Source organism: Rana temporaria, chromosome 11, assembly GCF_905171775.1.
Source record: "Rana temporaria chromosome 11, aRanTem1.1, whole genome shotgun sequence".
Taxonomy (NCBI): domain Eukaryota; kingdom Metazoa; phylum Chordata; class Amphibia; order Anura; family Ranidae; genus Rana; species Rana temporaria.
This window is the reverse complement of record NC_053499.1, coordinates 12997923-13025292: the sequence shown is the minus strand read 5'-3', so window position 1 is coordinate 13025292 and position 27370 is coordinate 12997923. Positions and strand designations below refer to the sequence as shown.

Here is a 27370-nt window from a genome sequence, read left to right as displayed (position 1 = left end):
ACACACGAATTGGTTATGAATCTCGCCGGCCAACAGACACCGCCAGATTCTGATGGGTACGGCTCTGGGACACTTACATTCTCCCTGAACAGGAACGCCAAAATAGCGGCGGAGAGTTCTGCCAGGAATATAACCAGAATGAACATGAAGAACTGGAAGAGAAAACGGAGACATTCATAATTATTAGCAATCTGTTGGGTTGATGAGTCTTCAGAATGTGACATGTGTATGATCTGTTCCTATACATAGGTATTTGTAGATCTAATGCCGCGTACACACGATCATTTTTCGGCATGAAAAAAACGATGTTTTTAAAAACGTCATTGAAAAACGATGGTGTGGGGGCTTCACATAATTTTTCAGGGTTCTGAAAAAACGTAAAAAAAAAAAAAAAAAATCGAACATGCTGCATTTTTTAACGACGTTTTAAACAAAGCCGTTTTTCGGGTTGTAAAAAATGGTCGTGTGTGGGCTAAAACGACGTGAAAAACCCACGCATGCTCAGAAGCAAGTTATGAGACGGGAGCGCTCGTTCTGGTAAAACTACCGTTCGTAATGGAGTAAGCACATTCGTCACACTGTAACAGACAGAAAAGTGCGAATCGTCTTTTACTAACACGGAATCAGCAAAAGCAGCCCCAAGGGTGGCGTCATCCGCATGGAACTTCCCCTTTATAGTGCCATTGTACGTCACCGCGCTTTGCTAGATCATTTTTTTTTAAAACGACCGTGTGTAGGCAACGTCGTTTTAATGATGAAGTTTGAAAAAACATTGTTTTTTCTACATGCTGAAAAACGTTGTTTTTAAAAATGACGAAAATCGATCGTGTGTACGCGGCATAAGACTTTACAGGTCATCTCGTGCTGCATCACAAGTCTATAAAGCACCCTAAAAAAAGGTAGAGACCTCTTATATAATTTGTACTAGGTGTGCAATTTGTTTCAGGCTCCACCCACTGACAGATAAATGTAAAGATAAAGAATGCCAGCAATTGCCCGGCAATAGAAAAAGGTTTAAAAGCGCCAATATGTAAAAAAAAAAAAAAAACGGCATGGGGTCCCCCCCAAAATCCATACCAGACCCTTATCCAAGCATGCAGCCTGGCAGGTCAGAAAAGGGGGGGTGCACTCGCTCGTCCTCCCCCCTTTTCTGACCTGTCAGGCTGCATGCTTGGATAAGGGTCTGGTATGGATTTTGGGGGGGATGCTTCCGTTGTGAAAAAAAATTCTGCTTGCAGCATATTTTAAACTGAAGGCAATGGAAAACAAAGTCACACAGGGCCAGATCCACATACACTACGCCGCCGTACCTTACCTGGCGCATTTTCGAATCCTCAGCGATTTTGCGACGTAAGTTACGGCGGCGTAGTGTATTTCTGGCGGCGGATTTGAAATTGGGCGGGTTGAGGGCGGGTTTCATTTAAATGAAGCGCGTCCCCGCGCCGAATGAAATGCGCATGCATCGTCAAGAAATTTCCCGCCGTGCTTTGCGTGAAATGACATCGCAACGACGTAATTTTTTTAACTTAGACGTGAGTTACGTCCATCCCTATTCACGGACGACTTACGGCAAAAAAAAATTCGCCGCAGGAACGACGGCCATACTTAACATGGCAAGTCTATGTATACGCCGAAAAATACCAGCTTCAACTATACGCCGGAAAAAGCCGACTACAGACGACGTTAGAAAATGCGACGGCCGCGCGTACGTTCGTGGATCGTCGTAAATCGCTAATTTGCATACCCGACACGGAAAACGCCACCCAGCGGACGCCGAAGTATTGCATCGTAGATCCGAAGGCGTACGAAGACGTACACCTGTCAGATCTAACCCAGAAGCCGTCATATCTTGTTTTGAGGATTCAAAATAACGATACGACGCGGGAAATTTGAAAGTACGCCGGCGTATCAGTAGATACGCCGGCGTACTTCGTCTGTGGATCTGGCCCACAGTATTTAACTGCTCCCATTCAATACATGGACTGCAACTTGTCATGCAACTCTATTCGCCCAAAGTCCCATGGCAAGTCGCACAAGTGTGAACGGAGCCATGGGTTGCAAGAAAGAATTTTGCTAGTTTCCCATCAATACAAAGTGTTGACAGGGGAATCAGCAATTGTCTTCTCTTGGCGGGCAGAGCAAAGTCATCCCCACCCGGAGAAGACAGTGATCATTGCTAGCAGCTATAGCAGCCGCTAGTGATAATTGCAAAAAAAAAATCCGGCAAGCTGGTTGAACCCAAGTTGATCGATCAATCAACTTGGTACATTCAGCCTGCCCAATAACGGTTCAAATCTCGGCTGTTTTAGCAGGAGATTGTCACCATGTATGGCCGGCCTTATTGTCGGGAATTTATGGATATTATAACACAGCTACTTACAAACAGCAGAAGGCACTTGTTCTCACGGATGGCTCCACAGCAGCCCAGGAAGCCGAGAAGAAACAACATGGCCCCCATGGCCAGGACCAGGTAGGCCCCCATGAACATCAGGGGGTTTGCAGCTATGATTTCCCGGAAACCGGTGGGGTCAACGATTACCCAAACCCCGAGTCCGAGCAGGAACGTTCCACCGAGCTGAGAGGAGGGAAAGGTGGGAGATGTGTTATCACAGAGGAAAGATAAGAAAGCTGACAATTGTGTAACTCTACATGTCTGGTTTACTTTTTACAGAGCTAGCCGCACGCCGGTGTGCCCGTCATTCAGGTTTCTGTCATGGGATATAGAGTGGTCATAGTGGAAGAGGTACCCTCATGGGTGAATGGGTACAAGTCAAGGGGGATGAGGATGGATCATGGGGGGGGGGTGAGAATCAGACATGGGGGGGGTTGAGGACCAGCCATGGGGGGGGGGGGTTGAGGACCAGCCATGGGGGGGGGTTGAGGACCAGCCATGGGGGGGGGGGTGGGGGGGTTGAGGACCAGCCATGGGGGGGATGAGGACCAGCCATGGGGGGGGGATGAGGACCAGCCATGGGGGGGGGATGAGGACCAGCCATGGGGGGGGGATGAGGACCAGCCATGGGGGGGGGATGAGGACCAGCCATGGGGGGGGGGATGAGGACCAGCCATGGGGGGGGGGATGAGGACCAGCCATGGGGGGGGGATGAGGACCAGCCATGGGGGGGGGGATGAGGACCAGCCATGGGGGGGGGGGATGAGGACCAGCCATGGGGGGGGGGATGAGGACCAGCCATGGGGGGGGGGGATGAGGACCAGCCATGGGGGGGGTTGAGGACCAGCCATGGGGGAGGATGAGGACCAGCCATGGGGGGGTGACAATCAGCCATGGGGGGTGTTGAGAATCAGCCATGGGGGGTGTTGAGAATCAGCCATGGAGGGGGGGGGGTGAGAATCAGCCATGGGGGGATGAGGACAAGTTGTGGAAGAATGAGGATCACTCATGAGCGGCCGAGGACAAATCACGGAGGGAGCCAAGAGTTGTGGACAGGTCATGGGGGGGAATGAGGACCACTCAGTGGCGGCCTGTCCATACGGGGCGCTGCTCACCTAATCCATGCATCCTAATCTACATGCTGGTTCCTGGATGCATGGATTCCAATGGGGGATTGTTGGCTGCAGCCCCCCCAAAGAAATATACCACCAGCCGCCACTGGGACCACTCATAAGTGGGTCACTTGGGGGGGGGGGGGGAAGAGCCGGTCATGGTAGGAATAATGATGGGCCACTGGGGGTATGAGGACAAGTCATGGGGAATAAAGATTGGTCATAGGTGATGAGGAATGCTCATGGTGGAATGAAGATGGGTCATGGGAGAGAAGAGGAGGAGTAGTGCCCCCCATTACTCATAGGGGGAGGAGGACCACTCATAGGGGGATGAGGATGACCACTCATAGGGGAAGGAGGACCACTCATAGGGGGAGGAGGACCACTCATAGGGGGAGGAGGACCACTCAAAGGGGGAGGAGGACCACTCAAAGGGGGAGGAGGACCACTCAAAGGGGGAGGAGGACCACTCAAAGGGGGAGGAGGACCACTCATAGGGGGAGGAGGACCACTCATAGGGGGATGAGGACCACTCAAAGGGGGAGGAGGACCACTCATAGGGGGAGGAGGACCACTCATAGGGGGGTGAAGGTCACCAGGGAATGTGGATTGATCATGGAGGGATAAAGACAACTCATAAGAAGGTGGGGATGTGTTACTGGGGGATGAGCGCCAGTCATGGTGGGGATGAGGACGGGTCATGGAGTGATGTGGACCACTCATGGAGAATGAGGACCGTTCGTAGGGGATGAGGACTGGTTGGAGGACAAGGAGAGCGCTATACTAGCAAACAGAAACGTTCCTACACTTATCCGGTCACCTCCATGGCATCACACGATGCGGAGTGCCGATAACATACTATTAGAAGGAGTCCCACATGATCCATGGTGCTAGAGGTTATTCAGCTCGGAAGACTGAGGACATCTAGTGGTGATAAACAATTATGCTAAAGGACGGCACCGGAGAGGAGGTGAGTACAGCAGCAGGTATTTTTTTTTCAGCATCTTCAGCGCCCCCATTTTTTTTTTTTAAATGCCCCAGACTGGTGCTTAAGATTCACACAAGACGGCCATTTAGTCTGAAACTTGGTAAAATAAAAAAAATCGTAAAAAAAACCTGAATACTTACAAATATAAAAAAGTTAAAGATGAACATGAGGTATTTCACACAGCTCAAGCTATCGCCCTCCATGCCGGCTGTCTTCCTGCTGAGAGAAGAAAAATGGGGAGTTATCAGTCATTCCGATGTCACTTCCACATAGAAAAGCAAGTTTCTTCACTTTGTAGAAAATTTAAAAAGTTGAGTTGAGACCAAAAATATTCTTTGCTAGGAAATTGCTGAGAACCCCCAAACATTATGTTATTATTTTAGCAGAGACCTTAGAGAATAAAACGGTGGTCATTGCAATATTTTATGTCACACTGTATTTGCGCAGAGGTCTTTCAAACGCAATTTTTTGCGAAAAAATACACTTTAATACAAAAAATAAAAATAAAAAACAGTAAAGTTAGCCCGTTTTTTTTTTATAATGTGAAAGATGAGGAGATAGAAACTGAACATGTCATACTTAAAAATTACAGTACTTAAAAATCTCCATAGGCAATGCTTTAACACCATTCTTCCCAATGACACCAATGATGAGGCACAATTCCTCCCAGTGACACCAACAATGGAGCCCAATGATGAGGCACAATTCCTCCCAGCGACACCAACAATGGAGCCCAGTGACACCAATGAAGGGACACAATTCCTCCAAATGATGCCAATGATGGGGCACAATTCCTCCTAATGACACCAAAAATGGGACACAGCTCCTACAAATGACACCAATAATGGGGCCCAATGATACCAATGCTGGGGCACAATTTCTCCCAATGACACCAATGATGGGGCACTATTTCTTCCATTGATACCAATGATGGGACACCATTTCTCCCAATGACACCAATGGGGCCCAATTATGAGGCACAATTTCTCCCAGTGACACCAACAATGGAGCCCAATGACACCAATGAAGGGGCACAATTCCTCAGAATGATGCCAATGATGGGGCACCATTTCTCCCAGTGACACCAACAAAGGGGCCCAATGATGAGGCACAATTTCTCCCAGTGACGCCAACAATAGGGCCCAATGATGAGGCACAATTTATCCCAGTGACACCAACAATGGAGCCCAATGATGAGGCACAATTTCTCCCAGTGACACCAACAATGGAGCCCAATGATGAGGCACAATTTCTCCCAGTGACACCAACAATGGAGCCCAATGACACCAATGAAGGGGCACAATTCCTCTGAATGATGCCAATGATGGGGCACTATTTCTCCCAGTGACACCAACAATGGGGCCCTATGACGCCAATGATGAGGCACAAATCCTCCCAGTGACACCAACAATGAGGCCCAATGAACAGGCACAATTTCACCAAGTAACACCAACAATGGAGCCCAATGACACCAATGAAGGGACACAATTCCTCCCAGTGACACCAACGAGGCAAAATTCCTCCTAATGACACCAACAATGGGGCACAGCTCCTACAAATGACACCAATAATGGGGCCCAATGATACCAATGCTGGGGCACAATTTCTCCCAATGACACAAATTATGGGGCACTATTTATTCCATTGATATCAATGATGGGACACCATTTCTCCCAATGACACCAATGATGGGGCACAATTCTTCCCAATTATGGGGCACAATTCTTCCAAATGACACCAATGATGGGGCACAATTTCTCCCAATAAAAAAATTCCTTCCTGATCCCCGAGCGGCAATCGGATATTCCCCCGGATAAACTTTACCTATAAATTCGAGATAGGGACAAAGCGTTGTCACCCTAAACAGGAAGTGCTCTTCATGGCAGGATCACCCGGTAGTATTTAAAAAAAAATCTAAATGTTAAAAATGTCTTTTGAAATGACAAGAACGTGTGAAAGCTTCTATGAGATTTTAGCGGATGAATTGTTCCCGGTGAGGCAGCGGTTGCACCTTTTCCGCTTATCGCGGGTTCCCGGCGCTGAAAGGTCGGCGACTTGTCCGGTAAATTTGCCGTTCGTTGAACGACTCTTAATCACACTTTAATCTAATCAAGCCCATTATCTGTTTGGTGGAGACGTGAGCCGCGGAGCGGTCGATTGCGGCTGATTGGCGGGCAGACGCGGGTCGGCGCGATGAGGGCCGCAATAGGAGGAAGACGTCACTCCAATCAAAGTGAGTGGAACTCTGACCCCTGCTGATTGATCCGGTAATCAAGTCCTTCCATTACAAACCCACTGGAGTGCCCCCCCCCCCCGGCCCGCTAATAACGCATCTGTGCGCCGCACTCCAATCACAGTGTAAACAAGAGATACAATGAAACGTTTTACACACAATCTGCCAATAATGATTGGTCGGGGATTCTAAACAAAGTGCTGTCCTTGAGAATCACATTAAAGTGGAACTCCAGCCCCAAGCAGGTTCTGGAAGTGATGCTTTGCCAGGTTTTGGATTCCTGTGTCTCCGCTGGGTAGAATTAACCTCACTTCCTGCCCTGGTGACACCCTAGGTGTGAGCTTCCTGGTTCCTCTCTCTGTGGGTCCATTCTCCATTTTTTTTTAGTAAATCTCCCCCATTGAGCGCAATAAAATAAACGTTCCCCAGTAAACGGCGCGGCTTACTATTTTTTCCACTCTGTACTGTGCATAGGGAGGTCCATTCATTTCAATAGGCCGCCCCACGGGCCACAAGCACAGCGAAGAAGAAGAAGAAGCAGCTCATATCCTTCCAAGTTTTGGGTAAGAGCATTTCTGATCCCTTAATTCAGTGCTGTCCAAACTGCGGCCCTGGGGCCAGATGCAGCCCTTTGCTTGCTTTTATCCAGCCCTTGGGGCACTATTTCATCCACGGATACCAATGATGGGGTATTCTTCCCAATGACACCAATGATTGGGCACAATTTCTCCCAATGACACCAATGATGGGGCACAATTTCTCCCAATGACACCAACGATGGGGCACAATGACACCAACGAAGGGGCACAATTTTTCCCAGTGACACCTACAACAGGGCCCAATCATACCGGTCGGGGCATTGTTTTTTTTCCCCACCAACATCGGGCCCTTTTCTACTCCTAGTGGCCACCATCTGCCCCCCCCCCCCCTAAAGTCTGAAGGACAGTAAACTTTTTTTTTGTTTAGAAAGTTTGGAGGCCCCTGTAATTTTTCTAATCTTTTTGGACTAGGTGAACTGTCATTTTTCAGACCTTATTGCACCAAGTAAACGCGCCAAAGAAGCTCATTTAATTTTTTGGGTGTTGAGTTTTGTGCGTTAGACGCAAGCATGGTGCTTTTTTTTTTTAGCGCATTCACGGAACGCGCCGATGTGAATGGAGTCTGTTAAAGACAAAAAAAGACTTTCTGAAAAGACATAAACGCGTTCCGCCATCTATGAGATCATCTCAGGGTCACGTGTACTTTAAGCGTTCCCATTCAATGTTAATCTCTGAATTGTATTTATTAAAGCAGAAAACGAAACAATGCGTTTCTTTTGCCGCCACCGCTGGGATAAAAGCGCTCGCGCAGAACGTTCCCCGCGATGCCCATCTGCTTCCCACTCCCCTAGAAGACAAAAACGCTGAATGCAGCGACACGCCGGCCTACATATCAGGGGGGAGAAAAACGTATATCCAATTACAGAGAAAGTCAATAAAGTAACCTTCCATTAAACAAACAATGTACTAAAACGCAGCAGCCAGCCGGGTGTACTTAGTCTAATTACGCCGCCCCCCCGCCGCTCGCCGCCATTATCATTAATGAAAAGCTTTTAGCCCACAAGGCAGGAACAGTACATTACGTCCCGCGTGTTTTACTCCGGCTGCCTGTTTATGTGCGCCGGGAAGAAGAGGGATGAGCGGCGAGTCGCGGACCCATCCGCATTACCGACCTCTTAGTGTCAGGCGGGGCGAGAAACACATAGAAGACTGAATGGCGCAGGAAGTGCGGCGTGGAGACGGGCGAAGTGCGAAGAGCCGCATTCATCAAGAAATGGTGATATTTAACATCGTTACCGAGCCAATAATGTCTCAGTGATATCTCATTTCACTTCCAGCCCCTTCTTATTAGGCTGCATTCACACCTGAGCGTTTTGTCGCCTGAAGCGTGACGCTCAAATACGCTAGAGGGGAAAAAATACATTATTCCCTATGGAGATGGTGCACATCTGCACGCCAATATGCCTGACGCCGAACGCCTGTAGCTCAAACAAGTTCCGGACCCTTTTTTGTCGCGCGTATCGGGCGGTTTGGTCATTTTTGAGCGTTTCCATTTCCCATAGAAAGTAATGGAAACGCTCGATTCAAGCGACTAGCGCGACAACGAGCGTTTGCTACGGGCATTTTGTCGCTTTAATCAATAGAACTTTTCACCCAGGCAGAAGATTAAAAAAATCTACCAACATAGCAACAAGTGATGAAAAGATGATCATTTTTCCTATCGGCTAAAATAAAAAACGTTGAAGTACAAAAACGTCGGACGACGCTGTATGCAAACGCGCAAATAAGCATGAAAACTACCGACGCTCAGGTGTAAATGCAGCCTTACAGCAACTATTTATACTAATGCATTAGACTCAATTCACAAAGCTCTATACAAGGAAAAGGATCTTTGTAACCGACTGGGGGGGGGGGGGGGCGGTGGGGGGGGAAAAGGTTTTGGCATCAGTGGGAATTAACAGTGCATCACTGGCATTAGAGGAGGGAATAGTGCCCCATCATTGGTATTAGAGGAGAGGAATAGTGCCCCATCATTTGTGTCAGTTGGATGGATTGTGCCTCATCATTTGTATTAGTGGGAGGAATAATGCCCCATCATTGATGTCAGTGGGAGGAATAGTGCCCCATTATTGGTTTTAGTGGGAGGGCTAGTGCCCCATCATTGGCGTCCGTGGTACAAATTGTGCCCCATCATTGGCATTCGTGAGAGGAAGAGTGACCCACCATTGGTATTAGTGGGATGAATAGTGCCCCATCATTGGTATCAGTGGGAGGAATAGTGCCCCATCGTTGGTGTCAGTGGTAGGAATAGTGTCCCATCATTGGTATCAGTGGTAGGAATAGTGCCCCATCATTGGTATTCGTGAGAGAAAAAGTACCCCATCATTGGTGTTAGTGGAAGAAATAGTGCCCCATCATTGGTGTCAGTGGGAGTATTAGTGCCCTGTCATTAGTATTAATGAGGTAATAGTGCCCCATCATTGGTATTGAGGTAATAGTGCCCCTCATTGGTATTAGTGAAGGAATAGTGCCCCATCATTGGTATTAATGAGGTAATAGTGCCCCATTGTTGGTATCAGTGGAAGGAATAGTGCCCCATCATTGGTGTCAGTGGGAGGAATAGTGCCCAATTGTTGGTGTCAGTGGGAGGAATAGTGTCCCATCATTGGTGTCAGTGGGAGGAATAGTGCCCCATTGTTGGTGTCAGTGGGAAGAATAGTGCCCCATCATTGGTGTCAGTGGGAGGAATAGTGCCCCATTGTTGGTGTCAGTGGGAAGAATAGTGCCCCATCATTGGTGTCAGTGGGAGGAATAGTGTCCCATCATTGGTGTCAGTGGGAGGAATAGTGCCCCATTGTTGGTGTCAGTGGGAAGAATAGTGCCCCATCATTGGTATCAGTGGGAGGAATAGTGCCCCATTGTTGGTGTCAGTGGGGGGAATAGTGCCCCATTGTTGGTGTCAGTGGGAGGAATAGTGTCCCATCATTGGTATCAGTGGGAGGAATAGTGCCCCATTGTTGGTGTCAGTGGTAGGAATAGTGTCTTGTATCAATGAGAGAGAGTGCCGGATAAAGACAAGCAAAGGGCTGCAGTTTGGAGATTATCGGACAAAGTGTCATTTTTCAGATCTCCCTGGATTGTAAAAACCACGATCCTTTTTTATCTTTTTGAAATGATAATTTTTATTTATTTTGCTTAATATGTAAAAAAGACAAATCCAAGAAATTCCCTTTAAAGGAAAAGTCCACCCAACAGTGATATAGTTACAGGTGGAGTCTGGTGGGAGGAGTCAGCCACTGATATCTTAAAGTCATACTGAAGGTTCGTGTTTTTTTTTTTTCAATAACAAACATGTAATACTTACCTCCACTGAGCACTTTGTTTTGCACAGAGTGGCCCCGATCCTCCTCTTCTGGGGTCCCATGGTGGCTCTCGCGGCTCCTCCCGCAATAGATAGCCCCCTAGGAGAAGCTCTCTCTCGAGGGGGTTACCTTGCGGGCGCGCTCCCGTGTCATACACTCGGCGTCCATAAACACCAATAGCCAGATTCATAGAGAGTTACGCCGGCGTATCAGTAGATACGACGTCGTAACTCTGAATCTGCGCCGGCGTTAATTTAAGCGTATTCTGGAAACCAGATACGCTTAAATTAGGCTCAGATACGAGCGGCGTAAGTCTCCTACGCCGCCGTATCTTAAAGTGTCATTTTGAGGCTGGCCGATAGGTGGCGCTTCCATTGAGTTCGGCGTAGAATATGTAAATGACTAGATACGCCGATTCACGAACGTACGCGCGCCCGTCGCAGTAAAGATACGCCGCTTCCATAAGAGATACTCCGCGTAAAGATAAAGCTGCCCCCAGGAGGCGTAGTCAAATGTTAAGTATGGCCGTCGTTCCCGCGTCGAAATTTGAAAAATTTACGTCGTTTGCGTAAGTCGTCTGTGAATGGGGCTGGACGTAATTTACGTTCACGTCTAAACCAATATGCCCTTGCGGCGTACTTTGGAGCAATGCACACTGGGGATATGTAAACGGACGGCGCCGTTCGTAAAAATCGTCAATCACGTCAGGTCACGAGTAATTAACATAAAACACGCCCCCCCATCCTCATTTGAATTAGGCGCGCTTACGCCGGCTGCATTTACGCTATGCCGCCGTAAGTTAGGAGGCAAGTACTTTTTGTGAATACAGTACTTGCCTCTCTGACTTAAGGCGGCGTAGCGTAAATACGATACGCTACGCCGCCTTAAAGTTGCGGCGGCGTCTTTGAATCTAGGTACAAGTGTATGACTCGGCCCCGGCACCCGCGCCATTGGATTTGATTGACAGCAGCGGGAGCCAATGGCTCGGATCGGCGGGTGCGGCGAAGTACATCTGCGGCTTTCTGGTTCCTCGGGATGTATTTTGTGATTTCCTTTTTATTCCTTCTGGAGACAGATAAATGTATGAAAATCAGATGCAATACCACATCTGACCACTGTGTGTCATCGCAGCCCAACACAGGGTACCCAATGACATCTCCAAGCTCTAGCGCTATTCTTCTGAACGTAAGGAAAAGTAACCAATCACCGCTAAGGAAACTTTTCTTGGTTGACATTTCAGAGTCTGATGGTTTCCGACAGATCATGAAAAAGTTCCGGATATCGGGGAAGAAACAGGAAAGTAACGAATAATAAAGCAAGGCTCGGAGATTTAACAATTCATGATTCCGGAACCATGAACTCTGGGGTAGATTCAGGTAGGGGCGCGCACTACTACGGAGGCGCAGCGTACCGTTTTTACGCTACGCCTCCGTAAATTACCTGCGCTACGCTTCATTCACGTAGCAGTAGCTCCGTAATTTGCGTGTGCGCTCCGGAAAACTGCCCGGCGTAAGCGCGCGTAATTTAAATTATCCCGTAGGGGGCGTGGATCATTTAAATTAGGCGCGTTCCCGCGCCGAACGTAGTGCGCATGCTCCGTCAGGAAACTTTCCCGACGTGCATTGCGGTAAATGACGTCGCAAGGACGTCATTTGCTTCAACGTGAATGTAAATGGCGTCCAGCGCCATTCACGATTCATTTACGCAAACAACGTAATTTTTAAAAATCGCGACCCGGGATCGACGGGTATACTTAGCATTGGCTGCCCCTGCTAATAGCATGGGCAGCCTTACGCAGAAACCGACGAACGCAAACAACGTAAAATGCGAACGCAGGGCGCGCGTACAGTTGTGAATCGGCGTGAGTATGCAATTTGCATACTCTACGCTGACCACTACGGGAACGCCATCTAGCGGCCATCGTAAGAATGCAGCCTAAGATACGACGGCATAAGAGCCTTATGCCAGTCATACTTTAGGCTGCAGTCGGCGTATCGACCTTTCTGAATCAGGAGCAGTCGATACGCCGGCGCAACTAAGCAATTGCGCTGCGTATCTATGGATACGTAGACGCAATTGCTTACTGAATCTACCCCTCTGCAAACCAGAAGAGAGCGGGCAAATGGAAATTTATACATTTAATAATGGAGCCTACAGCAGGGGAGGAGGAGGAGGAGGGGGGGTTAGATCCTCTGTCAGGTTTTTAATGCCACCTGTGTATGTTATAGGAAGGACAGGAAGTGATGGGAAATCTCTCCAATGGGGACACAGAATAAAAACAGGTCTTTAGAGGAGTAGCAAAAAGTTATAACTTAGACAGTATTTAAGCCACTGGTGGTCGGCTATCTAAGAACCGTGGGCCACATCCAGAATTCTACAAGATTTTATCCAGTCCGCAGCTATGGGGTCAGCGGCGTATCTCCAATGTTCACAGACTGAGGATTAAAGTCAGCAGAGGCTGTCTATGGTCTCCATCCCAACCCCCCAACCCAGACTCTGTAAGTGGGGACCCTGATATAAGGGGAAGCTCTGATGGAAGGGGGGACTCTGATGGAAGCTCTGATGGAAGGGGGGACTCTGATGGAAGCTCTGATGGAAGGGGGGACTCTGATGGAAGGGGGGACTCTGATGGAAGCTCTGATGGAAGGGGGGACTCTGATGGAAGCTCTGATGGAAGGGGGGACTCTGATGGAAGCTCTGATGGAAGGGGGGACTCTGATGGAAGCTCTGATGGAAGGGGGGACTCTGATGGAAGCTCTGATGGAAGGGGGGACTCTGATGGAAGCTCTGATGGAAGGGGGGACTCTGATGGAAGCTCTGATGGAAGGGGGGACTCTGATGGAAGGAGGGACTCTGATGGAAGCTCTGATGGAAGGGGGGACTCTGATGGAAGGAGGGACTCTGATGGAAGCTCTGATGGAAGGAGGGACTCTGATGGAAGCTCTGATGTAAGAGGGGGACTCTGATGGAAGCTCTGATGTAAGAGGGGGACTCTGATGGAAGCTCTGATGTAAGAGGGGGACTCTGATGGAAGCTCTGATGGAAGAGGGGGACTCTGATGGAAGCTCTGATGGAAGAGGGGGACTCTGACGGAAGCTCTGATGGAAGAGGGGGACTCTGACGGAAGCTCTGATGGAAGAGGGGGACTCTGACGGAAGCTCTGATGGAAGAGGGGGACTCTGACGGAAGCTCTGATGTAAGAGGGGGACTCTGACGGAAGCTCTGATGGAAGAGGGGGACTCTGACGGAAGCTCTGATGGAAGAGGGGGACTCTGACGGAAGCTCTGATGGAAGAGGGGGACTCTGACGGAAGCTCTGATGTAAGAGGGGGACTCTGACGGAAGCTCTGATGTAAGAGGGGGACTCTGATGGAAGCTCTGATGTAAGAGGGGGACTCTGATGGAAGCTCTGATGTAAGAGGGGGACTCTGATGGAAGCTCTGATGTAAGAGGGGGACTCTGATGGAAGCTCTGATGTAAGAGGGGGACTCTGATGGAAGCTCTGATGTAAGAGGGGGACTCTGATGGAAGCTCTGATGTAAGAGGGGGACTCTGATGGAAGCTCTGATGTAAGAGGGGGACTCTGATGGAAGCTCTGATGTAAGAGGGGGACTCTGATGGAAGCTCTGATGTAAGAGGGGGACTCTGATGGAAGCTCTGATGTAAGGGGGGATGCTGATGGAGACTCTGATGTAGGAGGAGACTCTGTTGTAAGGTAGGATTCTGATGGAGGCTCTGATTACGGGGAAGACTCAACAGAATTACTGGCTGGAAAAATAGAAGAAAGAAGCCTAAAAAGGAAAAGGAATGCAGCCGTCACATGTAAGAATTGGTAATCTGCAATATAAGAAATGTGTCTTGTGGGTAGAATTCGGCTGTAACCAGTAATGTGTGAAGAACAATCAGATGAGAGGTGAGGACGTCGCCCTCATTGTCTTCTATGTCAGCCAGTTTCTATGTTTCTATGTGCGCAGCAGATGGAATCCCGTATTGTCCTGTCAGAATGGAGGAGCCCCCGGGGGGGGGGGGAGGGGGGGGGGCTGGGGGCGGGGGGGGGCGGGGGGGGCCAGTAATGGATGGAGAATCCCGGCATCACCAAACACCCCGAGTGACCCCGGGGTCACCCTCTGTGCAGCTCCCACTGACAGTTATTTGTCTGCAGACATCTCATGAACAGGTGGCGGCTGTCACTTTGTATCAGTGGAGTTCTCTCTCCTCCACATCCCCCTGAGCAGAGTGTGAGGACCCAACGCGGGTTCAACATCAGCCTGGACTTTGCGCCGGTGCATGGACAAAACAAAAAACAAAAATGCGTTTGATATGTCATCACATTGCTTACTCTGATTTCACTGCACACTGTGAGCTTCTTACAATGTGCAGTAGAAGTTGCAGCAAGTCAGACAGAGCCCAGCTCATTTCCCGGCTGGAGAACGCCCAGCGTCATCCAGCCCTTTCCTCCCCTCTAGTCTGACTGGTCCCTAGCCAGGCCCTTTCATTGGATTTCAGTTCTTCCCAGAGCTTTTTTTCTCAGAAAATAGGTGCAGGAACTTAACCACGACCCGTTCAGATTTCACAAACAGTAGAAGGGTCTTAAAGAGGCATTACATACCAGAATTGCATTACATACAGAGTGCAGAGTTCAGGGGGGTTACAAAGCTGTCACTTGTAAACACAGAAACCAGACTTCTGTGTTTACAAGTGATTGTGGTGAGCAGGCACCAAAGGATCTGGGCCAAAGGTGGTGGAACTGAGTTCCCCCAAGTTCCCCCTGAAAAAAAGCCCTGGTTCTTCCAATTATTCAGACTCAGCATGTGGGTGTATCTAGCGTGTAACTGAAGTCTGCTTAGGATTTCCTACTCCTCCAGACTGACATTTACCTAAAATAATATAGAATATAAAAATACTTTGTAATTTTTTTATATATATATTGTTTTATATTATATATTATTTGGTATATTTTTAGATATTATTTTTTTTTATATTACATATAGGTTTATATAATATTCTATATTATTTTATATTATGTATTATTTTGTACAGGTTTATATATTTCTCTATATTATATTGTATTTTTATATATTATTTTATATTTTATATTATTGCATATTTTTATATCTTTTTTTAGATTACAGTATATATTATTTTATATTTTATATTATTGCATATTTTTATATCTTTTTTTAGATTACAGTATATATTATTTTATGTCAAACTACAGTGAAAACCCTAGGCCTATATTATTTTATATAGTATATTCTCTATTATTTTGTATATTTATATATAATTTTATATTATATATTATTTTGTATACTTTAGATAGGTATATATATTTTTTATATTATATAATAATTTTGAATATTTTTATATATTATTTTTTATTTTATATGGGTTTATATTATATATTATTATTGTCTGCAATTTTTTTATATATTGCTTTATGTTATATATTATTTTGTATATTTTTTGATATTATATTTTTTTTAATTAAATATATGTGAATATAATATTATATATTATTTGATATTTTATATATTTTTGTATATTATTTTATATAAGTTTATATGATATTTCTTTATATTATATTGTATTTCTATATATTATTTTGTATATTATTTTATATAGGTTTATATGATATTTCTTTATATTATATTGTATTTTTATATATGATTTTAGATTATTTTGCATATTTTTATATATATTTTTACATTATATATTATTTTATGTCAAACTACAGTGAAAACCCTAAGCCTATATTATTTTTTTATATTATATATTATTTATTTTATATGGGTTTAAATGATATATTATTTATTTTATATGGGTTTAAATTATATTTTATATATTATTTTAGATTTTAGGTTAAATATTCACATTAATTCTCTTATGAGCCAGCCAGTATATATTATTTTATGTCAAACTACAGTGAAAACCCTAGGCCTATATTATTTTATTTAGTATATTTTCTGTTTTGTATATGTATATATCATTTTATGTTATATATTATTTTATATTATTTTGGTATACTTTATATAGGTTTATATATATTTTTTTTATATTATATATTATGTTGTATATTTTTATATATTACTTTTTATATTATATATTATTTATTTAATATGGGTTTATATTATATTTTATATATTATTTTAGATTTTAGGTTAAATATTTACATTAATTCTCTTAAGAGCCAACCAGTATATATTATTTTATGTCAAACTACAGTGAAAACCCTAGGCCTATATTATTTTATTTTGTATATTTTCTATCATTTTGTATATTTATATATCATTTTATGTTATATATTATTTTATATTATATATTATTTTGGTATACTTTATATAGGTTTATATTTTTTTTTATATTATATATTATTTTTTATATTTTTATATATTACTTTTTATATTATATATTATTTATTTTATATGGGTTTATATTATATTTTAGATTATATATTTGCATTAATTCTCTTAAGAGCTGGAGAGGAGTACCGAGGAAGGGTACTGTGATGTCTTCAGCAAGCTTTGTACAGCACCCTGCTGGCCCCTCCCACAGCTATCATTTTCTTGCATTGCATAGAGAAGCAAAAATAAATAAAATAAGACATGCAATGAAAACGTATATAAAAAAATGTAACTGCAAGTTGATGAAGAGAGAGAAGGAGGAACCAGGATAGACAGATTAATTGTCACCTTTGACCAATAGCTTGCTTCCATGTTGGGTGAACGATAATGCGCATCTACCGGAATTAGGCTGCTCACATAACATCATGTGTTGTTGTTTAGTAAAGAGAGGAAATCCCCCGATACAGACAGACAATAAAAAGAGCAAAAGAATGATCCGTACTCATATTCTTCGTAGTGCCCTGGTCCTAAACAGGGCTGCTAATAATAGTAGTGCTAGGTGGTAACTAGCCTGGCTAATTGGTAGGTTGATCCACTGAGTCTGGTGTGGTCTCTCTCTTCTGTCAATAGGTGGCACTGTTGCTTTTGGTATTAGAATGATGGATTACCATAAATGCAGGTAATGGGTAACTAGGTTGTCTCAGCCAATCAGCAGGAGCTTCCTTAACCGCTGTGTATGCTGGGATAGGCTATTTATTTGGGAGGAGTCAGGGGATCGGGGGTTCTTCCCCCAATTGGCACCCAATCTTTTCACTTTGCACTACACCCACTATGCCTTGTAACCGGCATCCTGAGGAGGAATGTCAGTTCTCCCTGGCTCTGGGGGTCACCACCAGGGCCCTTGGAAGTTGGGGAGACTGCTACACCTTCTATACAGAATAGATAAACACAGTGACGGTGCGTCCATTGAGGGCGCAGGAGCGCCGTCCCCTCTCTCCTGCACCCGTCGATCAACAATAGATAGATTCATGCATGAATCTATCCATTGTTGCTGCTGCTGCCGCCCCCTATTTGTCGGGCGCCGGGCATCTGAATTACAGCGGCGGCGGTGTATTTGGAAGTGCCTGATTAGAGCATTAGGCTTCCAAATTGGTAAACAGCGGGCGCACTGCTGCCTATCAGGCGTCCAATCATAGCAGAAGATGACGGGAGAAGACATCTAGGACTCGGAGGGAGCGTGGAGGACAACGCTGACCCGAGACAGGGGGGGCACACTGGCAGCATTTGATGGGGCAAACTGGTGCCAATTGATGGGCACAGTGGTTGCGTTTGATGGGCACAGCGGCTGCGTTTGATGGGCACAGCGGCTGCGTTTGATGGGCACAGCGGCTGCGTTTGATGGGCACAGTGGCAGCAATTATTTTTTTTTTTTTCAGTTTGTTTGCGCCCCCCCAATAATTTTGAGCACCAGCCACCACTGGATACACATTACACATCGCGGCGTGTAGCGGACTCCACACATCCCGGCGTGTAGCGGACTCCACACATCCCGGCGTGTAGCGGACTCCACACATCACACATCCCGGCGTGTAGCGGACTCCACACATCACACATCCCGGCGTGTAGCGGACTCCACACATCCCGGCGTGTAGCGGACTCCACACATCCCGGCGTGTAGCGGACTCCACACATCCCGGCGTGTAGCGGACTCCACACATCCCGGCGTGTAGCGGACTCCACACATCCCGGCGTGTAGCGGACTCCACACATCACACATCCCGGCGTGTAGCGGACTCCACACATCAATCCATAACCGTCATCCACATTTCTGGAGATGCTTCAGTGCTGATGCGTTGACATCAATCCCGTCCCATCTGTCAATAGGTGACCTCTTATTGTCTTAATAATGACCCCGACAATCTCCACCACTCATATGGGACTTTTAAAACAGACCCCGGAGAGCCCATATAAAAAAGACAGAGATTGATCTGCTACATTACATGCACGGCACGACGTCTCAACAAGTCCCCGATGGGCTCCCGAGAGCTCTGCTTGCTGCTAAGAGGTCCATCATTTGGGGCCATTAAACCCGCGCCGGCTGATGAGGAAAGCGCAGAAAATATTACCGGATAAATTAGCGAGCACTCCGGAGAATTATTTAAAAAGGAAACTCCAAATGTATTTCTAAAAGACGGTTGAAATACAGTTGTGAAGGATTTCACTGGCCAAATTACGCCATTCTGTTTATTCAGTCCTGATTGGTTGAATGATTTAACCCTTTCGCTGCCAGGGCCGTATTAGCGCAAAAAAAATGCAAATTTTCAGTAAAAAATACACGAAAGGTCATTTTAAATGAACACAAATGTGATAGATTACCCAGTTACCGGGAAAAGATGATAGACGACGCTTTAAAAACCCCTGTGGGTGTGCACAGTGATATGTAATGGGTAGCGAAATCAATGTTCTCATACATAGGTGCCCTCAACTTGTGCGTTTACATACATATTCATGAGGGCAGCAGGCTTAAATAAAATAAAATAAAAAAAAGATTTAAGTGTTTGGGTTTCATTTTTTAGACTTTTTTTTTTTCACTTAGCCTCCTATTTATGGTTACAAATTTCTCTTAAATGGGACATCAGGGGTCTAGTAGACCGGTCTACTAGACCTCTGATGTCTCACCTGCACTGCACTCTAGACATGTGCAGACTGGAATATTTTGTTTCGTTTTTTCGTTTTCGTTTGGAAAATAAATGTATTTAGTTACTCCAGAAAATCGTTTTGATTTCGTTTGGGAATAGCTTTCGTCCGAAAATCCAATAATACTTGGTTTCTGTCGAATGGTCAAAAGACTATTCGCCGGAACGTCGAATCTTTACGTCGAATCATGCATTTCCGTTCGAATATTCCGCCTACAAGAATTCTAATGTTGTATGACTAGTAATAATGTCGAATCTATTCTCTATAATGTCAAATCTATTTTCTCATAAATCGAAATCTATTCTCTGTAATGTCGAATCTATTATTTCTATAGTGTCGAATCTTTTCTCTATAATGTCGAATCTTTTCTCTATAATGTCGAATCTTTTCTCTATAATGTCGAATCTTTTCTCTATAATGTCGAATCTATTATTTCTATAGTGTCGAATCTTTTCTCTATAATGTCGAATCTTTTCTCTATAATGTCGAATCTTTTCCCTATAATGTCGAATCTCTCTATATCGAATTTTTACCGCAACGAAAATGAAAATAAAGCATTTTTTATGTCGGATCTTTCGGTTTTCGTTTCTTGCACTTTCGTTATGGTTTGTTAAAACCATAACGAAAAAAAACATATTTTCGGACGAAAATGCATTCTAACGAAAACGAATGCACGTGTCTACTGCACTCCACTGAAGCAAATGGAGTAAAAATTGTGGTCATTCCAATATATGGAATGGATGAAGAGTCCAATATATGGAATGGATAAAGAGTCCAATATATGGAATGGATGAAGAGTACAAGACATGGAATGGATGAAGAGTCCAATATATGGAATGGATGAAGAGTCCAATATATGGAATGGATGAAGAGTCCAATATATGGAATGGGTGAAGAGTCCAATATATGGAATGGGTGAAGAGTCCAATATATGGAATGGGTGAAGAGTCCAATATATGGAATGGGTGAAGAGTCCAATATATGGAATGGGTGAAGAGTCCAATATATGGAATGGGTGAAGAGTCCAATATATGGAATGGGTGAAGAGTCCAATATATGGAATGGGTGAAGAGTCCAATATATGGAATTGGTGAAGAGTCCAATATATGGAATGGATAAAGAGTCCAATATATGGAATGGATGAAGAGTCCAATATATGGAATGGATGAAGAGTACAAGACATGGAATGGATGAAGAGTACAATATATGGAATGGATGAAGAGTCCAATATATGGAATGGATGAAGAGTCCAATATATGGAATGGATGAAGAGTACAAGACATGGAATGGATGAAGAGTCCAATATATGGAATGGATGAAGAGTCCAATATATGGAAAGGATGAAGAGTACAAGACATGGAATGGATGAAGAGTCCAATATATGGAATGCATGAAGAGTCCAATATATGGAATGGATAAAGAGTACAATATATGGAATGGATGAAGAATCCAATATATGGAATGGATGAAGAGTCCAATATATGGAAAGGATGAAGAGTACAAGACATAGAATGGATGAAGAGTACAATATATGGAATGGATGAAGAGTCCAATATATGGAAAGGATGAAGAGTACAAGACATAGAATGGATGAAGAGTACAATATATGGAATGGATGAAGAGTACAATATATGGAATGGATGAAGAGTCCAATATATGGAATGGATGAAGAGTACAAGACATGGAATGGATGAAGAGTCCAATATATGGAATGGATGAAGAGTCCAATATATGGAAAGGATGAAGAGTACAAGACATGGAATGGATGAAGAGTCCAATATATGGAATGCATGAAGAGTCCAATATATGGAATGGATAAAGAGTACAATATATGGAATGGATGAAGAATCCAATATATGGAATGGATGAAGAGTCCAATATATGGAATGGATGAAGAGTCCAATATATGGAATGGATGAAGAGCACAATATATGGAATGGGTGAAGAGTCCAATATATGGAATGGATGAAGAGTCCAATATATGGAATGGATGAAGAGTACAAGACATGGAATGGATGAAGAGTCCAATATATGGAATGGATGAAGAGTCCAATATATGGAATGGATAAAGAGTCCAATAAATGGAATGGATGAAGAATCCAATATATGGAATGGATGAAGAATCCAATATATGGAATGGATGAAGAGTCCAATATATGGAATGGATAAAGAGTCCAATATATGGAATGGATAAAGAGTCCAATATATGGAATGGATGAAGAGTCCAATATATGGAATGGGTGAAGAGTACAATATATGGAATGGATGAAGAGCACAATATATGGAATGGGTGAAGAGTCCAATATATGGAATGGATGAAGAGTCCAATATATGGAATGGGTGAAGAGTCCAATATATGGAATGGGTGAAGAGTCCAATATATGGAATGGATAAAGAGTCCAATATATGGAATGGATGAAGAGTCCAATATATGGAATGGATGAAGAATCCAATATATGGAATGGATGAAGAGTCCAATATATGGAATGGATGAAGAGTCCAATATATGGAATGGATGAAGAGTCCAATATATGGAATGGATGAAGAGTCCAATATATGGAATGGATGAAGAGTCCAATATATGGAATGGATGAAGAGTCCAATATATGGAATGGATGAAGAGTCCAATATATGGAATGGATGAAGAGTCCAATATATGGAATGGATGAAGAGTACAAGACATGGAATGGATGAAGAGTCCAATATATGGAATGGATGAAGAGTACAAGACATGGAATGAATGGAGAGTCCAATGTATGGAAAGGATACACTATATGTACAATAGATAATAGATAAAGAACACGGTGGGTGTATTTTGACCTTTAAGTCTTCAGTTTTCAGCAGCTGGTTTGAGCAGCAATTTCTCTGGCCGGTATTTAGACGCAGATCAGGAGGCGTGTTTGTGAATTTTTTTTAGAGGTAAAGACGCTATAAAGCAAGAATGGAAGTCGCCAATATAACCAGAGGCTGGCTAGGCAGAAGATACAGTTACAAGTGATATAGTGACCATTAGAAATGTAGTTTTTGGGGGGTCAATGCCATTTTCTTTGACAATCTCCCCTCTGGCCACTGTAGAGTTAACACTCACCTCTCATTCTGAAATCTGCACTGAAGGGTTCGAGTCGCTTGTCCTCCAGGAGTGGAAATAAGTGGAGAAACATTTTGCCATTTGATATAAAAATAGAAAGGACTTTGTTACTATGGCAATTTATGTAACTCGCAAAACAAATCCACTGCAGCGGGCCGCGCGGCCTCTCAGCAAGACTTAATTGGTATTGTGCAATCAGACAGCAGAAAAGCCACACAAATATTCCTGCGGACGGTGGCGTTTTAGAGGGTCGGCGGGAGGGAAAAGGCCGGATTATAGGAAAGGAAGTAAAAGAACAAATACAAAAAAATTTAACAAAATAAAAAGTTTAAAGAAAGTATCAATTGTATAAAAAGTAGTAAACCTATTTGTTTAAATGAGAAATGGGTAGAAAGCCATCCTTGGAACAAGAGATGTAGATAGATAACTAGATTGTAACACTGTCACCGCTCCTCAACCCAAACTGCCCTCAACCCAACCCGCCCTGAACCCAACCCAACCCGCCCTCAACCCAACCCGTCCCTCAACCCAACCCGCCCTCAACCCAACCCGCCCTCAACCCAACCCGCCCTCAACCCAACCCGCCCCTCAACCCAACCCGCCCTCAACCCAACCCGCCCTCAATCCAACCCGCCCTCAACCCAACCCGTCCTCAACTCAACCCGCCCTCAACCCAACACGCCCTCAATCCAACCCGCCCTCAATCCAACCCGCCCTCAACCCAACCCGCCCTCAACCCAACCCGCCCTCAACCCAACCCGCCCTCAACCCAACCCGCCCTCAACCCAACCCGCCCTCAACCCAACCCGCCCTCAACCCAACCCGTCCTCAATCCAACCCGCCCTCAACTCAACCCGCCCTCAACCCAACCCGCCCTCAACCCAACCCGCCCTCAACCCAACCCGCCCTCAACCCAACCCGCCTTCAATCCAACACGCCCTCAACCCAACCTGCCGTCAAACCAACACGCCCTCAACCCAACACGCCCTCAACCCAACACGCCCTCAACCCAACCCGCCCTCAACCCAACACACCAAAATTAGGTTTATAAGATTGTATCTTCAGCAAGGAGCATTAAACGATGCCTGGCACCATTCAAAAATGACAAATTGCGCCCCCCCCCCCCGCCAGATGTACCGTATGAGCAATATGTGTCAGCAAAGATCCCCATCTCTATAAAAATATGCTTACCCCAAAGCATAAATTCACCCTCCTCCCAGTACAGATAGGCCCTCCTACTGAAATCCCCTCCTTCCTGGCACACATCTTTGCCCCCCCCCCCATCTCCCCAGCTAAAATCCTCTCTCCTCATATGTCCCCAGCACAAATCTCCGCCCCCCCCACAAGAAAACGTGCCCCTCCTAGCACAAAGCCCTCAAATGTCCTCTCCAAGCACAATTCCTCCCCCCCCCACCCAATTCCCCATACTAGCATAAATCCCCCCCACAGTGGCGACAATTGATGGCACAGTGGCTGCGTTTGATGGGCACAGTGGCTGCGTGTGATGGCATGGCACAGTGGCTGCGTGTGATGGCATGGCACAGTGGCTGCGTGTGATGGCATGGCACAGTGGCTGCGTGTGATGGCATGGCACAGTGGCTGCGTGTGATGGCATGGCACAGTGGCTGCGTGTGATGGGCACAGTGGCTGCCCCCCAAAAAAATTGAGCATCAGCCGCCACTGATCACCACACTGCTGCAAACCTACTCTCTGCAAGCTCCCACTATTGGACTGACAAATCTGAGATGCAGTAGATCCCGAATGGCATTCCTACTATGCAAGGAAATGCAGAAACCCGATAACCATTGAATTATACACATTTTTTTATGAATCCATACAAGGACTGAATGGGGGGTGGAGGCTTTTCTATTGGTGTGGAGTTCAGTTCTCATGTAGGTTCACCCAAAAGACATATTGTGCATGTAACATACATTAATAAACTAATTATCCATCCACACCTGACACAACAGAGTCTCTGCAGACCCCAGAGCCAGAGAGCGGTTCTGAGGCCCATAGTGAGGCCCATAGTGAGTATCAGACAAGTCCCTTGGATGACAGATGGATCTTCTCATATGTACTCTCCATTCTCTGCCAACAAAAATACTCTCTGTTGTGTTTCCATAAAATATGTACAGAGTTGTTTTCCCATGACCTAGGACGTCAGATGATATGTATAGCACTGGTTACTACAGCCAATGAAAACACCCTCCTTGAGGTGTCCCATGTATGGGGTAACAGAAGGTGAGGGCAAGCCCTACATTGCTCAGTTCTATGTGATATTTAGCATGTATGGTGTCCATATGCATTGGGCACCTAGAATTTTTATTGATGTCCAGTATGCTTGGTTCCCGAGTGTCTCCGAGCATCTCAGAGCGTCTCCGATCGTTTCCAAGTGTCTCAGGCGCCCCCGCACCTCTGGCCACATGCGGTACTGCATAGACAAACGGCGGCTGTGGAACAGAATATCTGAGTTTCCATTATTCCCTATGGGGAAACTCACTTTGATACACGAGTGCTTTGGATTACAAGCATTCTTCTGGAACAAATTATGCTCGTCATCCAAGATATTACTGTAATACTAAAGGCTCCTTTTTAAAAAAATGACAAACATGTTATACTTACCTGCTCTGTGAAATGGTTTTGCACAAAGCAACCCCCGGTCCTCTTCTTTTTGGGTCTGCCACACACACAGAGCATGGCTGGGCCCTGCCACCCTGCTCTCTCCTCATTGGCTCGCTGGCTGTGATTGACAGCAGTAGGAGCCAATAGCTCCCGCTGTTGTGTGGGCCAATAAGGAGAGAGAGCTGTTGCACATGCACATCGCCAGTGGCGGCTGGTGCTCAACATTTTTGGGGGGGGCGCAAACGAAAAAAAGAAAAAAATTGCAGCCTCACTGTGCCCATCAAATGCAGCCACTGTGCCATCAATTGTCACCACTGTGCCATGCCATCAAACGCAAACACTGTGCCATCAATTGTCACCACTGTGCCATGCCATCAAACGCAGCCACTGTGCCATCAATTGTCACCACTGTGCCATGCCATCAAATGCAGTCACTATGCTATCAATTCGCACCACTGTGCCATGCCATCAAACGCAGCCACTGTGCCCTCAATTGTAGCCACTGTGCCATGCCATCAAACGCAGCCACTGTGCAATCAATTATCACCACTGTGCCATGCCATTAAACGCAGCCACTGTGCCCTCAATTGTCGCCACTGTGCCAATGGTCACCACTGTGCCAGGCCATCAAATGCAGTCACTATGCTATCAATTCGCACCACTGTGCCATGCCATCAAACGCAGCCACTGTGCCCTCAATTGTCGCCACTGTGCCATGCCATCAAACGCAGCCACTGTGCCCTGCCAAACGCAGCCACTGTGCCATCAATTGTCACCACTGTGCCATGCCATCAAACGCAGCCACTGTGCCCTCAATTGTCGCCACTGTGCCCATTAATGCCACTGTGCCCTTTGTTGCCACTGTGCCCTTTGTCGTATGTTGAATGTATGTTATTTCAGTGGCGGTGCTGAGCCAGAGGGGGCGGCGCTCCAGCGCTCTCTATAGACGGACCGCCACTGCACATCGCTGGATCGAGATGAGGCTCGGGTACGTATTAGGGGGGGGGACCCAGAATTTTTTTTTTTACCTTAATGCATAGAATGCAAACCTTCTGCCTTTAGAACCATATTAAATCCAGCTTTAAGGATGACGCCCACAAGTTCAATGCTTGAATATTTTCGCAGACCACATATTTTTCTACCAGTTGTGTTGCTCTGAGTTTATCATCTGTGTGTTTATATTGGAAATACAAATGTTTTTTCAGCCTGATCTCCTCTGTACTGAATTGCCCTTATACCTCAGAGGGGTCTGACGATTCCTAAAAGACATCTGCGGGTGTCTCTCTGTCCCCTGCAGCACATGGGAGCCATATGTCCAACTGCAAGCCTCTACCTTGCTGGGCGAGGGCAGGGAGGGGCGAGCCAAGCTGTCCAGCAGCCTCCGATAGCCGCACACATGGCAGGACAGACAGACAGCGCTGTGCCCTAAGGACGCGGAGTCAAAGTTCACCCCCCCCGACATCTCATTTTATCAGTGTCATATTTCCCTGAGAGAAAATCTGCTGCACATGTCAGGGGTCAATATCACTAATTCGGTCACACTTAATATCTGGATATTGGGTGTGGCTTATTGAGGCTCTTAAAGGGGCAAACCGGTGAATTGTGAACGTTTTTTCATTTAAACTCCTCCAGGGGGCAGTGTACCTGCTCTGTAATGCTATCATTTTATCCATTTGCTGGCTGGCTCGCCAATATCATTTTCTTTAAGTGGACCCAACATCAGATCATTTTTGGTCATGTTTAACCACTAAAGACCCGGACCTTTAGGCAGGTAAAGGACCCGGACAGTTTTTGCGATTCGGCACTGCATCGCTTTAACGGACAATTGCGCGGTGGTGCGACGTGGCTCCCAAACAAAATTGGCGTCCTTTTTTTCCCACAAATAGAGCTTTCTTTTGGTGGTATTTGATGACCTCTGCGGTTTTTATTTTTTGCGCTATAAACAAAAATAGAGCGACAATTTTGAAAAAAATGCAATATTTTTTACTTTTTGCTAT

General features: G+C 45.4%; 2 protein-coding genes across 3 annotated transcripts in view; one reads left to right on the top strand and one right to left on the bottom strand.

Moving 5' to 3' along the window:
- TSPAN18 (tetraspanin 18) overlaps positions 1-27370 on the bottom strand; it is a 172052-nt gene that overhangs the window by 7808 nt on the left and 136874 nt on the right. Inside the window, exons 4-6 of one of the 2 annotated variants that reach the window (XM_040328056.1) lie at positions 4633-4711; positions 2381-2575; positions 78-152 (exon numbers count right to left, since the gene is read on the bottom strand). In XM_040328056.1, the coding sequence (XP_040183990.1) occupies positions 78-152; positions 2381-2575; positions 4633-4695 (333 nt within the window). In that variant the 5' untranslated portion in view covers positions 4696-4711. The remainder of the gene's footprint in view (positions 1-77; positions 153-2380; positions 2576-4632; positions 4712-27370) is intronic. The other variant, XM_040328057.1, reaches the window with a different exon arrangement.
- LOC120917427 (extensin-like) lies at positions 22345-23802 on the top strand. Its single transcript, XM_040328708.1, has 2 exons — positions 22345-22417; positions 23183-23802. The coding sequence occupies exons 1-2, from the start codon at positions 22345-22347 to the stop codon at positions 23800-23802; spliced, it is 693 nt and encodes a 230-aa protein (XP_040184642.1).